The sequence below is a fragment of the Pongo abelii genome, chromosome 2, assembly GCF_028885655.2.
Source record: "Pongo abelii isolate AG06213 chromosome 2, NHGRI_mPonAbe1-v2.0_pri, whole genome shotgun sequence".
Taxonomy (NCBI): Eukaryota; Metazoa; Chordata; class Mammalia; order Primates; family Hominidae; genus Pongo; species Pongo abelii.
The window spans coordinates 6,507,396-6,524,189 of NC_085928.1; the positions used below are offsets into that span (position 1 = coordinate 6,507,396).

The window sequence follows — 16,794 nt, forward strand, 5'->3', positions numbered from 1 at the left end:
GCTGCAGACAGGAGTTGGGGCAGGGGGCTGCTCTGGTACCTGTGATGTCCCTACATCCACTGAGCACCTCCACAGGGACTGTGCCTTCCATGTGCCAGGCACTGGGTCAGAGGCCCCTGCTCCCTCACAGAGCTGCCTTCTGGCCAGAGAGACAGACAATAATAACAACACAGCTACGATGTATGGGGCACTTCCTGTGTGCCAGGCACAGTTCTGAGTGCAGTAAGTAACCTCATCCTCCCGCCACCTGTGAGAATGGTGCCATTATCACTCCTGTTTGGTCAAGGCCCACTGTTGGTAAATGACCAAGCAGGAAGCTTCAGGGCTGAACCACTACGCAGCGCTGCACAGATGAGCAAGTTAGACAGAATACATCCTGAAGTAACAAAGTGACATAAAGAAAATGCTACACAGTAAGAGCGGACAAGGACAGGCGGTGTACACTAGAGAGGGGGTAATGAAGGCTTCTCTGAGGGGCTGACAGGTGAGCAGAGGATAGAAAGACAGAGGGAGTGAGCCAAGCTGGCAAAGAGCATCCAGGCAAAGGTAACAGTGAGGGAAAGGCCCTGAGGTGGGAGGGACTTTGGCAGAGGTCCACAAAGGAGCAGGGGATGGGTGTGCGTTTTATTCTCAGAACAACAGGAAACCGCGGGAGGGTTTTACACAGCAGGATGCCACGCTCAGAGCAACACGGAGAAGATGTCATACTGGATGGCTGCATGGGTTGCAGGATGAAAGGGAGGAGGTGGAGTGCATTTGGAGGTTGATGTCATTGTCCAGGCAACAAGTACCTGAAGATGGCGGTTTGAATCAGGAGGTGGTGGTGAAGGTGGTGAAAACTGGACAGATTGGGGGATATAGTTTGGAGGTAGAGTCAAAATGGTCAGCTTAGGCTGGTAATCACTAAGAAAATCTAGAGCATGGGTCCCGGGTTCCTTGAGCTTGTGTTCATATGACACGGGCACACAGGCCTCCTGGAAGCGGGCAGGGGATGTCATCCAATGGATAACAATGTGCCAGGCTCTTACATCCCATATCATGTAATGCCACTACCACCTAGCAAAGTGGGTGTGTGGCTCCCCCATTCTGCAGACTGTCAGAAAGGTGAAGTACTCACTTAAAGTCATCTGCAAGGTAAGGGTGGGGCTGGGATACAAACCCGGCCATGTGACTCTGATTTCAGTCTCACTTGGCAGCCCCACATCTGCAGCAAGACAAGGGGTTCTCAAATACATGGCAGACTTGAGAATCTCTGGCAGGATCCCACAAATAGAAGAATCCCTCTAGCAAGGGGGGACTCACAACTGATTTCAGCTCTGCCACAAAACAGCCACATGATCTTGGTCAGCCTCTGCCTGACTCTAAGCCTGTTTCCCAGGAACGAGATGGAGGTGGACACACTTTCTTTCAGGGGTGCCAAGGACCCAATGAAGTGACGGATGAGAAAGGGCTGTCTTGGCTCCTGGTCCACACTGATCCTCAGTGAAAAGATACAAGATAGAGTGAAGCCTCCCACAGCCCACTCACCCTGAGGAACCCACTTACCCCGAGGAACCCACTCATTCCGAGGCATTACCTGGTCTAACCCTGGTTTCCCTGCACTGTGACTACAACCACACTGGCCAAACCCAATGGGAGAACCCACAACCCAACAGAAAAATGGAGAAAAAGCATGAAGAGGTAACTCATGGAAGAGCGAACATGCACAGCCAGTAAATACAGGAAGAGATTTCAACCTCATCACTTCTCAGGGAAGTGCAAATCAGGATGCTGTTGAGATTGTCTTTCTCACTCACTCACCGGGCAGACATGCAGCTGGCCAGTCCCAGTGTTGGAGCTGTGCTTCCAGCAGGGGAGGAGCTTGGCACAATAGCAATTCAATCCAACCCAAATGAAGTCATTTACTTTTGGGGAAGATCTCCATATGATACATTAGACATAAATAAGCAAGGGAATGGGAAACTCAAGATTCAAGATAGGGAAAGTGTAGCCAGGGAGGGAGAGGCAGGGGAGACACGAGGGAGGGTCACAAACGTGGATGACAAGTTGTGTTGGGGGTAAATTCGAGGGAGGTCACAGTATTATTTAAGAAAAAAATGGCCAGGTGCAGTGGCTCACACCTGTAATCCCATTGCTTTGGGAGGCCAAGGCAGGATTGCTTGAAGCTGGGAATTTGAGACCAACCTGGGCAACACAGTGAGACCCGTCTCTATAAAACAACAGAAAAGAATTAGCCAAGTGAGGTGGCGTGTGCCTGTAATCCCAGTGGAAGGATTGCTTGAGCCCAGGAGGTGGAGGCTGCAGTGAGCTATATTTGCAGTGCTGCACTACAGCCTGGGTGACAGAGAGAGACCCTGTCAGAAAAGGAAAGAATGAAAGAACGAAAGAACGAAAGAACGAAAGAACGAAAGAACGAAAGAAAGAAAGAAAGAAAGGAAAGAAAGAAAGAAAGGAAAGAAAGAAAGAAAGAAAGGAAAGAAAGAAAGAAAGAAAGAAAGAAAGAAAGAAAGAAAGAAAGAAAGAAAGAAAGAAAGAAAGAAAAAGAAAGGAAGGAAGGAAGGAAGAAAGGTGAGAGGGAGGGAAGGGAAGGGAGGAAGGGGGAGAGAGAGAGAAAGAAAAAGAAAGGCGGAAAGAAAAAGAGAAAGTGAGAGAGAGAGAGAGAAAGAAGGAGAGAGAGAGGGAGGGAGGGAGGAAGGAAGGAAGGAAAAGAGAGAGAGAAAGGAAGGAAGGGAGAGAGAGAAAGAAAGAGAAAGAAAGAAAAGAAAGAAACAAAGAAAGAAAGAAAAGTAAGAAAGAAAGAAAGGGAGGAGAGAGGGGAGGGAGGGAAAGAGAGAGGAAGGGAGAGAGAGAGAGAAAGAGAGAAGGAGAGCAAGAAAGAAAAAGAAAGAAAGAAAAGAAGGAAGGAATGAAAAGAGAGAGAGAAAGGAAGGAAGGAGGGGAGGAAGAAAGAGAAAGAGAAAGAAAGGAAAGAAAGACACAGTAAGAAAAGTAGAAAGAAAGAAAGAGGGAAGGAAGGAGGGAGGAAGGGAAAGAGAGAGAAAGAAGGAGAGAAGAAAGAAAAAAAGGAAGGAAGGAAGGAAGGAAAGAAAGAAAAGTCTAGAAGGAAGTGAAGGCCTTCTTAGAACACCCCCCCAAGGTAGCAGTTGGTCAAACTGATGTGGGGCCACACAGCCCACTCAAATAATCCCTGGCATTCAAGGGTCTTGACAGCTAGCCTGCCATCTCACAGGGGACTCCCTGAGCCACCATCTCCTGAGGCTGCACGCCCCTGCTTACTCCCTCCATAGCTCTCACACGACCACGCCTTTGCTCTGTTGTTTCCTCTGCCTGGGATCCCACTCACTGATAAATTTCTCCCCACCCTCCAAGTCCCAGATCAAGGGCCATCTCCACTGTCCAGACTCCTCCCTGCATCCTGAGGTCTCACTTCTGAGAGCCCACCACACTCCCTACGCCTCTCCCTAAAGCCTGAACCATGCTGCACTCTGCTCACTCATTGCTATGGACTAAGTCAATACCTCAGAGTGTGGCTGCATTTAGAGATACGAACTTTATAGAAGTATTATAATTAAGTTAAAATGAGACTGTTAGTGTGGGCCCTAGTCCTATATGACTCGTGTCCTTATAAAAAAGGAGACCAGGACACAAGAGATTCCTGGGGCACATATACAAGGGGAAAGGCCATGTGAGAACCCAGGGAGAAGGTGGCAAGCCCAAGAGAGAGGCCTCTGAGAAAGTAGCCCTGCTGACACCTGGATGGCAGGCGTCCAGCTTCTGAAACTGGACAATTCATTTCTGCTGTTTAAGCTACCTGGTCTGCAGGGCTTTGTTCTGACAGCCCTAGCAGACTAGTACACTCGTGAGCAGTTCCTCTCCCCTGAGAGATGGTCTGGGTGGGGCTACCAGGCTGGGCCAGAAAAAGCACTGTTGCCCTTGGCCACTGTGATTAGTTTGGGATGGGCACACAACCAAAAGTAAAGCCCCATTAGCTGGTCCAATCTGAGTGAATCTTAGAACTTCTGCAAGTGCTGCTAGAGAAAAGCCAAGGCTCTTCCTGGGGGTACTTAAACCTGGAAGGTGTGGCACTGCAGGTGCAAAGGCCATCCCGCTGCCCCAAGAAGTGGCCCTGGGGTTGCTGGATGCCAGTGCTACCTCTGGTCCAGTCCATTTTGAAAGTCAGCACCATGCCCTGGCTCTCCAGTTCCTTAGGCATACATAAGTCCCCCTTTCACCAAAGGTGGCTTGAATTGGGGTTCAATTTCTGGCATGCAAGGGGACCTTGCCTGGTACCTGCCCATTGCTGCCCCTCAGCTCTATGCAGGAAAACTGAACACTCAGAAGGGAGCCAGGCATGCAATGAAGAACTCTTCCTCTTCAGTCACAGAGCTCCAGCTGGTCTCATGTCCACTCTGAATACAAGATTATGCTTCCCAGCTTCCCTTGCAGCTAGATGTGGCCATGTGACTAAGTTCTGGCTAATGATATGTAAGCAGAAGTATGGGGTGGAGCTGTGGGAAGTTTCTCTTTAAAGGCAGACAATGGGTCCTGGTGCTCAAAGTCAGGACTTAATGGCCACAGCTCCAAAGGCCAGATCCTTACCCCTGCAGGACAGCCCTTGTTAGCTGGTCATTCCCAGAAAGTGGCAACCCCATGGGGGTGAGAGCACTGAGGAGGAGCCCAGTGACCCTAATTGTGATGCTTGCTTCTTGATGTCCTGGAGCAGGACACCTGTCTATATATGACGAAACCTAAGCTCAGGGGCGTTTCAGACTCTCAGGGCTCTCATCTTGACTCATCTTCCTCTTCCCACTGCCACTACCCTAGAAGTCCAGACCAGAGTGACTCCCTCCTTCCTAGCAGACCTTTAGGTTGTCACCCTCCCTCCCTCTTAGCTGGCCCTTAGTTTGTCACCCTCCCTCCTTCCTAGCTGGCCCTTAGTTTGTCACTCTCCCCCCTGGCTGGTGGATTTCAAAGCAGGTATCCATGGCTATCACTGAGGCTGAGCCACCATCACCTCCTTCCTGGAAGACTCAACCAGACTCCGGACTCCCACTACCAGCCTACCCTGCAGTTCATGCTTTTCCCAGCAGCCAGAGTGATGCTGCTAAACCCAGAGTCGGATACTGCCCCTTCCTTATTGTCTCCCCTCCAGAAGGTCTCCATTCCCATGAAGGGAAATCCAGATCCCCTGCCCTGGCCTGAGGGATGCTGCACCACCCAGCTCCTGGCACCCTGAGCCTTCCGCTTCAGCCTTCCTCATTCTACTCCGGCCACCCCAGCCCCCTCGCTGTTCCTTAAGCCGCCCCCAAGCACGTTCCACCTCAGGGCCTTTGCACCTACTGTTCCCTTTGCCTGACATGCTCTTTCCCCAGGCATGCCCATAGCTCACCTCCCTCACAAATACAGAGCCATTCCCTGGACACACACACTGGAACAGGAGCCTCCAGCCACAGTGGACACCCAATAACTTGGTGAATGCATGAATAAATCAACAAGTATTATAATGAATGAACTTATACTCACTCTTTCATGAATCTTCTAAAATTCCTATAAGGTTGAATGGATTCCTATTCCTGTTAGGGGCTATGGATTCAACCAGAGACCTGACCCTCATTGGGAGTCCTGAATGCAAGTCAATGCATAATATATGCATATCAACATATATTATGTTGCCACTTTTGTGGGCCAAAAATCATTTCATAGTGGCAATTTCCTAAGTTCAACCTATCCTCTGGCAGTCACTCCCACACTCAAAATCCTCCAACGGCTCCCACTCAGAAATTCAAACTTGTTAAATTGACCCTGTATACCTCCTGGATCCAGCTCCTATTTCCTTCCAGGCTCCCCCGACCAACTGCCCTTCATCGTTGTCCCAAGGATTTTCTTGGGCACCTCTTTTTGCTGGAATTCCCCCAGCCACCTCTGCCTGCCAAGCCCACTAGAATGCCTCTTGCCACTGGCCTCTGCTCCTCCCTGGTGTGCGCTGGCAGCATTCCTTCTCAGCCTCACTTCTACAACCATGGCCAGCTGGGGGCTGCTCAACAGGAGGGGATCCTTGTCCAGGCACTGCCCTGCACTGCAGCCCTCCTGCTCCACCCCAGACCTCTGTGGGGACTATTCCAATGCCAGCTGATATACTGACTGTTCTGAGACTGAAAGTTATACTGGAATGAACCCAGTCCTGAGAGGCCCTGCCGCTCACTTGACTTGACTTCGAGCAAGTCCCTTTTGAGCCTCAGTTTCCTCATCTATAACATCTTATATATCAGAAACCACAAATTTAAAACAATGCTGGAGCCCATGCCTGGGTCCCAGGAATGGTGTGTGTGTGTGTGTGTTATCTGAGTAGAAGAAAGCACAAAAGCCACAAGTGACAAGCAAGGGGAGGCTCACAAGACAGATTAGGCAACCTAAACTGGAGTCTCAGTGTTGATGCCACTCACTATGTGACCCGGGACAGTCCCATTCTCTCTCTGGGCCTCTGTTTCCACCTAAAAAGTGAGCCCTGGGCTTGGGAAGAGGGAGAAGCAGGGCAGATGGTGCAAGGCAAAAGTCTACACAACAAAGACCCTGGAAAAGGCTTGCCTCTGGAAAGGTCCTCTGCCAGCTTCACCAGTGACCCAAATGTCACCCGGTGACATTTGGGTCACTGGTTGCTGATTTGCACCTCTGTCGATAAAGTATTGGGATGGTATGGATTCAACCAGAGACCTAGCCCTCACTGGGAGTCCTGAATGCAAGTCAATGCACCTGCAGGACCCCATACTGAGATCCTGTCTACTGCTCTGTAAGGTGCAAATAAGAAGGCACTCACAGAATATGGTGACAAAACCAGGCCTGCTGCAGAGATGGGTAAGTCTGTGCTTCCTTCCAAAAGGCAAGGGGAAGAAAGCATTCAGTGGTAAGCATGGGAGTAGAGCCCGTGCCCTCATGAAGCTGACATTGCAAACCAGTTCAGAATGGATTCAGACAGTGTGAAGTGCTTGGCTGATGGGATGGAGTTTTGAGGTGAGAGGGGACATTCGACAAGGTCGAAAAGGTCTAGAACACCTGGACAGGGTCAGGGGTATGGGGCTGAGGAAAGGAGCTAAGGCAGAAGAAATAGCTGGTGTCCAGTGCGGTGTGTTTGGGAAAAAGGACAAGGCTGAGTGAGCAAGGTGAAGGGGGAAGATGGCAGCAGAGGTCAGCAGCAGCTAGATGAGCAGTGGGGATTTCATTCTGATGCAAGAAAGCCTCCAGAGGGGTTTAAGCAGTGCAGTGACATGATCTGATTTCCATGTAAAAGGATGATCCTGCCTGCTGGGTGCAGAAGGGACTGCAGGATGGCCAGGAGCAACAGGGCAATGAGATGGGAGAGCATGGGACAGCCTGGGAGCCCAGATGTGACAGTAGTGTGACCTGAGGAGGAGGTGGGAGGGATACCCAAAGATATCCAAGGCTGACCTGGCTTTCAGGGAAGTTCACAGTGCGGAAGCCAGCCTGTGGCAGTTTCTGGTCCCCTAATGCACATGCACACAAGCCAGAAGACACACAGTTTGGCCTCCTGCCACTGACCAGGGCCTCCTGGAGACCAGCATTGCTCTCCCTGACCCTTTTCCACCAGACTTTTGTTATCATTGCTTCAGAAGTCAAATGTGTGGCTCAAAACTCTGTGTGTATGTATGTGTCTGCACGCACCATTCCCATAAAACAGTTGCAAAGTCAAAAGTCCACAGGGGTCAAGCGGATCATGTCACAGGAATGCACAGGCTGGGCAGCAGTAGGGAGTGGTGGCGACTGCGGCAGTGAATGGGTTGCCCATTCACTGCTTCAACTAAAGGGAACTGTGTTCTCAGTTTCAGGTCTTTGCAACACATGGGCACACATGTAAATTATGAGTAGATCTGCCAACTTTTCAAAGGAAACCAGAAATTCCTATATTATAGGTGAAACAACAAATTTTAAAATTTGGGCTTCAATTCAAAACACAACATCAGCACTGTATCAGAGGTTAACATTTGGGTCACTGGTTGCTGGTTTGCACCTCTGTCAATAAATGATTTAGGGGGTATGGATTCAACCAGAGACCTGACCCTCACTGAGAGTTCTGAATGCAAGTCAATGCACCTGCAGGACCCCATACTGAGGGACATTCTAGCACGGGCAGGTGAGGGAGTTCCAGAGGGCACCTGAGGGTATTCTGGTGTCCCTATAGCCTGTAAGACTCTGCTGGGGTGTTTGGGTGAGCACATACCCACTTTGAGCTCCTTCCCGAAGACGGTGCGCTCTCCAAGTGCAGAGCAGTTCCAGCGGCCATTGCGGAACTGAAACTGACACTCGTCCAGGCCCATTTGCGAGCCTTCTCCTATGACGATGATGGCGTCGGGCCGGCTCTGGCAGATCGCCCGCTGTCTGGGAGCCAGGCCTGGGATCTTGTTACAGATGATGCTTGCGCCCAGAGCTACCACTGAGGAGAAGCCACTGGAGGGAGAGACACAGAGAGATGGAGCATTAGGCCAGCAAGGGGGCATGGGCCTAGGAACCCTTCCTAGGTGTCCAGCACCGGCCACCCCACTGCCCCCAGCAGTGGTCTCCCAAGTTTTTTGATCCTGCACCCCTAACTCATGTCCATTCGGATAGAAACCCTATAATTTCTACATAGGCTCTTGTATCAATGCGTATACCCAATATCAGTGAAATACACACACACTTGATTTTTGTTTTAGAAACAAAAAAAGATGATGTATGTTACAAACATTATGTTGAGTGAAAAAGGCAAGTTGCCTTTGAGTTTATGGTAGGATGCAATTGAGATGAAGTTCAAAAACATGCAAAAGAAGCCCTATATTGCTAGGGAATCATCTCTTTGGTAAAATTGTAAAGGCAAGCAAGGAAATGATGACTTCAAAGTTTCATGCAGGAGGTGCCTCTGAAGGAGTGATGGGTGCGCAGATGTTCATTAAAAAAATCTGTTTTTTAATGTATATGTAACATATACTCTCATGTATGTATATGTTTTATTTTTGGAAAAAATCCTTAAAAAGTAATTGTAAGTAGAACTCCTAGTGTTTTCTTCCTGCTGTCAATGGAGTACACGTATCCCACTCTGGGCATGACTGGCCTAGAGGATGTGTGTGACTATTACTAGGAGAATTCCTATCTTCCTCAACTATTCACTGATATATATCGGATACCTATCATGTGCCATGTACCATGTTAGGAGACAGCTGTGTACCTGACAGGCAAAGCCCTGCCCTCAAGGAACTAGGGAGGGTGACAACACAGATGTCACAAATGAATAAAACAGGCCATCTTGACAGTGATATGTACTATGAAGAAAGTAAAGGAAGATGCTGGGATGGCAACTGGGGTGTGGGGATGGTGAGGAAAGTGAGGGCCACTTTAGCTGAGGTGATCAAGAGGACTTCCTTGAGGAGGTGACATTAGAACAGAACAGACATCTGAATTGCCGGGAGGCATCTGTGGGAAGATCTGGAGAAGGGTATTCTATGCAGAGGGAACAGAAAATGCAAAGTTCTAGGAGACAAGTTTGGGGTCTTCAAGGAATAGAAAGAACCCATGGAAACTGCTACAAAACCAGGGCTTGAGATGCAGGGAGATCCTGGGGAGAGGAGATGGCCGAGGGCTGGCATTTTCTCAGGTGCATCGGGCAGCACCAGGAAGCACTGAAGGGTGTAAGCAGGACACTGACATGACCTGGTGGTCCCCGCTCCATGTAGGAAAGACCTGTGGGGTGCCAGAGCAGGAGCAGAGGGACTAGGCAGATTAGGGTTGGTGGTGGTTTGGCTTGGTGGCAGTGGTAGGGCTGCAGGTAGAGCCACTGGGCAAGTGCCTCGTCCTGGGGCTCAGCTGTGGGCAGTTTTCTGGAGTTGCAATTTGTTAGAGTGAGGTTCTCCTGTACCAATAACTCGAGGAGGTGACATGGACCCATGCCCTCCAAGCGCACAACTGATCACTCCTGCCATTTCCCTAGGCTCCTGCCACGTGCCAGTCTTCTCTCTGCAGTAGGCACTCTGTCCTTGCTGGCTCCTCTCCCTGGAAGCGCTCTCAACCCTGATCTTCACAAGCTTGGCTTCTTGCCATTATTCATATGACCTCAAAGGTCACCTCCCTGACCAGCCCAGCTAAGGGAGCCTCCCTCCCCTCCCTACCCCTAATAAATTCCCATCACAATCTGTTTTGTTTACTGGATATTCTTGATTACTCATGGTCTACTGAAATGTTTTCATGTCTGCATTTTTAATTTGCATGCTCACTTGATCACTTGTCTTCCTCCTGAGAGGATGAGCTCCCTGAAGGCAGGGAGGCTGTCTGCTGGTTCACTAAATGACTACTGAATAAATGGATTGTGGTACTTCAAAGCTGTGGCTCCAGGTGAGTACCTATTACACAGCAGGTGCCCCCAAATAAGCATCAAATGCATCAGTAAACTTGGGCAGTCTCCCTACTATGTGCCAAGGCAGTATGGTGGGTGCTGTCACAAACAGCGGCTCATGTGACTTTTCCACACAGCCCTGTGGGGCAAGAATCATCACATCCGTTTCACATATTTGAAAATTGAGGCTCACAGGTTGGGACCTGGAAGAAGGTTCTCAGCTAGCAAGTGTTGGAGGTGGGACAGCCTGGCTTTGCATCTGCATCTCAGCGCTAAAACAGAGTCTAACACACACTAGAATGCTGGGAATGTCTGAGGAAGATGCAGCATGAGAAGATTAAGTGGAGATGTTTTGGCATCATTTGTCAAGAGGACCCTCTGAGCACCTAGCTGGCCACCAGGAAATTTCTACACCAGCAGAGAGCGGACAGGTTGGCATACTGGGACCAAAAATTCATAGATGCAATAGACTAGCCCCTAAGAGTCTGGCCTAGGTTCTCATCTAAGCTTCCTTCACTTATTAGTTGAGCGATCTTAGGCAAGTTTCCTTCCCTCTGCACTTCAGTTTCTTCATGGCCAAATTAGGGTATTGATAACTAGTCCCCACCTCATTAGCTGCTGTGAAAATCAAATGTGCTAGAACATGGAAAGTGCTTAGAAGGTGCCAGGCACATAGTGAGTGCCCCATAAATGTGGTGGTGGTGTTGTAATTATCATTATTATTATTGAATCTGATTGTTGCAATAGGCTAGTGCGGAGTCACCTGAACTATCGGAGTAAAATAAGAATACCACAGATGCCCCACCATCAGCCAGAAGCGGGTAGAGCCCAGTCACATCTGGGGAAATGGAAAAACCTTTTAGGGACGTTGAGACTTCACCCCTCATGCCCACTATACAGATGAACAGCCGGAGGCGCAGGGAGCAGCACGGCCTGGCCCGAAGTCACCTGCAACTCCCACCTCCCAAACCTGGACCTCTCCCCACCCCAGAGGGCAGCTTGGGGCGGAAGGCCAGCGCCCTGCAGGACTCCCTTCCTCCCTCCCTCCCAGGCAGCTGGGCCCCCGCAGGGCCAATCCGGGGAGGCCGCGGCGCCGGCGGGAGGGCGGCCCGCGGGCGGGGCGGCTAGGGGAGGTTATTTTCTGCTGTTTTCCCTTTCTCTTTCCCCCGCCACCCGGATCCCTCCTCCCCGTTTCTAATTAAAAAGGAGATAAAGCCGCACGCGGCCCGAGCCAATCGGCCCGACTGGCTTCCTGGATGCTGGATGTGCGCGGGGCGGCGGGGCGCGGGCCAAGATGAAGATTAAAGCAGGGGAAAAAAAGAAAAGCCACCCAGACGCGGGCGAATCAATAACACTTAAAACACACCGGCAGGCTGGCGGTACTGGCGCGAGCCCCGCAGCCGCCTCTCCGCGGCTGGTCGGGCTGGCTGCCCCGGTCGGCTCTGCACGCACCTGCTAGCGGCCGCGGCCCGACAACTTGCGAAATCCCCGCTCTAGAGACGTGGACTGGGGAAGTGACGGCGTAGGGGGGTAGTAGTGACAAAACACAAAGGGTCTGCCACACACATCCCCTCGCCGCAGCCCCTGCGGTCCACCCCTCCTCAAAAGGGATGGTAGGGGGTTCACTGCTGGGGGCTGGAGGGGCAGGGTGTGTGAGACCTACTAAGCGGGCCCTTCAGCGCCAGAACCTCTATTCATGCCCAGACCCCCCCTCACCCCCACCGCTCCGAGCCTCACACGCGTTGTCTCAAGTACAAAGGGTGACCGGCTTTACACAAGCAGCTCCAGGACGCGTCCCGAGCTGCCCCCTCCCACCTTCCAGCCAGAGCGCCCCCGAGCCCCACCCCCACAGAAATGCTGGGTGAAGCCGGAGGGCTGCTCGCGCGCCCGGCCGCCTCTGCTGCCCAGTTGCAGGGGGCGGGGTGTCCCGCCTCTCTCTAGCGCTTGTCTCCCTCGGTGTCTCAGGCCGCCTTTCGTCCCACCTTTGTGTGTGTTTGTTGGGGGTGGGACGTGCTGTCCCCTTGGCCCGGGAAGGGGCTCTGGGAGTCTAAGGGTCCCTGGAAATTGGGTGGTGCCAAGGTTCCGAGCGGCAGTTTATGTTTTTGCCAGCAAATGTCCTTCCTCCTGGGTACCTGTTCCCTGTTTGCACGGACCGGCCCCGCCAGCCATCTGGGGACTGCCCAGTCTCTAGGAGCGGCTGTGCCGCGCCTCCTTAGAGAGTTCCTCTTGGGCTCCGGGGACTGAGCTCCTCGAGATTGGCTGTGGTCCTGGCTTGATGTTCCTGCTAGACCTGCTGTCCCTATGCCGAGGTCCGAAGGGTCCCCGGGATGGGCTGAACCTTTGCAGCAGCTAGCCCTCCCCCAGAGTCCCTCAGGCTGGAGCGTCCCTACCGGCTGTCTCTGGTCCTGGGGGATTCCAGACTCAGACGTCCTCAGGATGGCCAGTCCCCCTGCCTATATCTCCTGGGGTGTCCGCCTGCGGGGGGCCTTTGTGCGCCCACCGCTCCCACACCGCAGCCACCTGGCCTCTCAGAGAAGCTGTGGAAGTTGGTGGCCGGCAGAGGCTCGCAGGCGGCACACCTCCCTCCCCGGGCCGTGCCAACTTTGTCGAGACACGCGCGGAAAGGGCGCAGGCAGCCCTTACCCGATCCGGAGGTAGACCATGCCCAGGCTGAGAAAGAGGTGGCCCAGGCAGCGCCGCGCTTTCCGGTTCATAGTCCCGGTTGGCCGCCGGGGCCGCGGGCCGGGCTGTGCTGATCCCGCGGGCCGGCCCCGGCGGGGCAATCAACATAGCCCGCCCGGGAGGCGCGAGCCGAGGCGTCCCCGGGGCCGTCTGTCGGTGCGCCCGTCCGCGCGCTCGGCGCCTGAGCCTCGCCAGGAGCGCGGGAGCCACGGAGCGGGAGGAGGGAGGGAGGAGCGAGCGCGGCGTGGGGCGACGCCGGGCTGCGCACGAGCGACCGGTGCAAGTGTGCGAGACGCGGGGAGTGCGGGGGCGCTGCTGCCTCCCGCCCCCGCCCCTCCCTCCTTTCCCCCGTCCCTCCCCCGCCCCCTCCCCCGCCCGCCTCCCCGGAGCGCCCGCCCAGAGCCCCTGCGCCCGCGGGACAGGGCCGCCTGCACCAGGCGCGCGCTCGCGCCTTTCCATGCGCGCTCCCGGGGGCCCCCTCCCTGCTCTGGGGTGCAGGTGGGAGGCTGGGGAGCACAGCCCGGTTGGAGGCGGTAGGAGCCCGCTCGCCCCCCACCCGTCACTAACTTGCAGATTGCAGGGCGAGTGGGCGTCCAGAGGCTGCCCTCGGGTGGAGTGGACCAGACTCGGCCGAGAGCCCTAGTGCCTTGGTCTGCTGCCCCGCTCCCTCAAGCCCGGAACAGGGAGCTGGGGCTGACTGGGCACACCCCAGTTCCCCAACCCCAGCTTCAGGGGACGGCGCCCCCTTTCGCGGAGCGACGGGCGGACTGGCTCAGGGTATTTCTTCCCTACCCCCACCTATTCGAGGGTGGCGACAGGGGGTGCCCAGGTTGGGCAGCCTCCTCTGGGATCCTGCTGTTAGCCGACAGACGGAGTCGGGCTGAGGCCCAGTAGCCCCACGCGGAGCAGCAGTGGGGCGCCTGAGCCGCGGGAGTGTGAGGGGCGCAGCTGGCAGCTCAGAGCGCGCTCGCGGCGACACCAGGCGGACGCGGCGGGTAGTGCACCTCGGCCTCGCTCCCGGGAACAGAATGCTTTGAGTGCCCTGGCCGACCCGAGGGGGCTGACCCCCTTCTTTGGTGTACACCTCATCCAGTGAGCTAGGGGGAGTCTAACTGTCCCTGGAAATTGGGTGGTGCCAAGACTCCGAGCGGCAGTTTATGTTTTTGCCAGCGAATGTCCTTCCTCCGGGTACCTGTTCCCTGTTTGCACGGACCAGTCCCGCCTGCCACCTGGGCGATGCCCAGTCTCTAGGAGCGGCTGTGCCTGCGCCTCCGGAGAGTGTTCCTCTCGGGCTCCAGGGACTGAGCTCCATGGGAGCGGCTGTGATCCTGGCTTGGTGTTCCTGCTGGACCTGCTGTCCCTATGCCCGGGTCTGGCAAATCTGAACTCAGGTTTCAGCTGAAGACACTGAGGCTCAAGGAGGTGAAGGTGTTTGCCCGGAGTCACCAGCTAGCGAGTGGCACAACCATATGGGAAACAAAGTATGCCCAACTGTAGTAACCTCCTGCACCCAGCCCTGCCTATCCTTCAAGATTGCCTTTCTAAATTACACACACACACACACACACACACACACACACACGAAAGCCACCATTCAGGCATTCATTCATATTCCATATTCTGTGCCAACCACGATAGTGGGCACCGTGGACACAAGGAAGAAGAAAGGCAAGAGTCTTTCCTCTTGGGGCCAGGAAGGAGACAGATCATAAGTGAACAAGAACAGAGTTGCAGACAGTAGACCATTAAGCAGGGTGATGGGAGAGGGAATACTGGGTGTTGGAGGGTTAATTTTAGATCTGAGGAGGTGGCATTTGAGCTGAGGCCTGAAGGACACAGCATCAGGGGTCCAGCACTGCAGGAAGGGGACCAGCAGGTGCAAAAGCTCAGAGGTGGGCATGAGCCCCAGGGAGGAGATGGTGGGCTGTGATAGAGAGAGAGAGAAGGCCTGAGCTTGAAGGGAGATGGGGCTACACAGATCCACAAAGCTGTGTGGGCACGTCAAGGAGCTTGGATTTCAGTGGTGTGTTCAGCTGGGGACATTGGAGGGATGAAGAAGGGGGTGACTGATCTGATTTGTGTGTTCAAAAGCTCCCCGTGGCTGTCCTATGGGAACACACTGTGGGAATGGGAACAGGTGAGTAAAGTGCGCCATCAAGCAGACCAGAGAGGAGATGGCAGTAGGGGTCCAGGTGAGACATTGGTAGTTTGGGTTAGGGTGGTGCTCTTAGAACATGACCACAGAATTATTTGACACTCCTCCCATGAAGAAGTGGGTTCTCTGTGCTCTCCCTATGTGAATCCGGGTGGGCTTGTGATGGCGTCCACCAATAAGATGTAGCAGAAGTGATGCTCAAAAATTACAAGTCTTCGCGATAAAAGACAATGCAGTCTTTGTTTTGTTGGCTGGAGCACCAGTGCTGGGGCCCTGAGCCACTATGGAAGAGGCCTAGAGGCCACCATGCTGTGAGGAAGCCCAGGCATAGGCAGAGGCCACCTGTGCTTGCTACAGCCCACAGTCCCAGGTGAGTTCAGCACTGGAGTCACCTTACCCAGGTGCCAGAAATGTGGGTGAAAGTACCTCCATCATTGTGTCATGCTGGCTTTGTGTCTGCCAAGTTAAGCATGGTGGACAGTGGCCGTGTAGTATCCCCAGTGTACCCTGCCCAACTTCCTGAGCCCTATAACTTGTGAATATAATGATTGTTTGACACCACTAAGTTTGGAGGGGATGCTTGTTACACAGCAGTTGTAACTAGGACAATAAGGGTGGAAGTGGGGTGCAGAGAGGAGAAAAGGACCCAGGATACGGGGCCTGTGTCTTGCACAGACAGGACTTGAAAGGATTCAGGGGAGGGGGGAGGGGTAAAGAAAGAGAAGGAGGAATGATAGGTGACCCCGATGTTGGCTGGAGTATTTGGGTGAATGGAGATGCCTTGTAATGATCTGGAGATGGTTGGAGGAGCTAAGGGTTTGGTAAAGGAAATCACAAGGTCTGTCCTGGCCATGTTCTTCCCTCCTGCATTCTTCCTCCTCCTTTTCCTCCTCTTCCACTCTCAGATGTAGTCAGCACAAGCCCTGAGCAGTCTACCTCCAAAGAATCTCTCAAATATGACCTTTATTTTCTGCATTCACCATCATTCCTAGACCAAAGTTTCACTCATGTCACGAATGCTGGGGTGTACTTGTGACCCGATGTCAGGCCAGGTGCTAGGCACATACCAACAGCTCCGTGCAGGTGCTGGGTACATTGGAAGGTGAGAGAGGAGGAGGAGGAAGAAGAGGAGGAATATGGGAGGGAAGAATATGGCCAAGACAGATCAGTATATCAAATAAATCCAGTCTCTGCCCCTCCCAGAGCAACCCATCTGAGGACCGATTTCATTATCAAACACATAGGTAGCACTATTACATGCCAGGCACTGTCATTTACAGCCTCAGCATGTCAACTCACTGAATCCCCTGAAAATGCCAAGGGGTAGGTGCTCCACTTGTTGATATCATTATCACAGTCGTCATTATTTGATAGAACGAGGAAAGTGAATCAGGGAGGGATTAAATAAAGTATCAAATTCCCACAGCCAGTCCATGGCTGAGCTGGGCTTCGAACCTAGAAAATACTGACTTCAGCATCTGCTCTTAACCCACCCCCCAGCCCCATTAGGCTGCCCATCTAATGGAGGAGGGGGAAGGACTTGGGACACTCCAATAGGAAAGAAGGTGTTAGGCACCAAGAT

At 53.1% G+C, this 16,794-nt stretch overlaps 1 protein-coding gene across 2 annotated transcripts in view; it reads right to left on the reverse strand.

The window, feature by feature from the left end:
- Positions 1-13,361, reverse strand: part of WNT7A (Wnt family member 7A) — a 61,264-nt gene extending 47,903 nt beyond the window's left edge. The window contains exons 1-2 of one of the 2 annotated variants that reach the window (XM_024245070.3): positions 13,019-13,361; positions 8,234-8,460 (exon numbers count right to left, since the gene is read on the reverse strand). In XM_024245070.3, the coding sequence (XP_024100838.1) occupies positions 8,234-8,460; positions 13,019-13,089 (298 nt within the window). In that variant the 5' untranslated portion in view covers positions 13,090-13,361. The other variant, XM_054551259.2, reaches the window with a different exon arrangement.
- Positions 13,362-16,794: the final 3,433 nt, after the last annotated feature.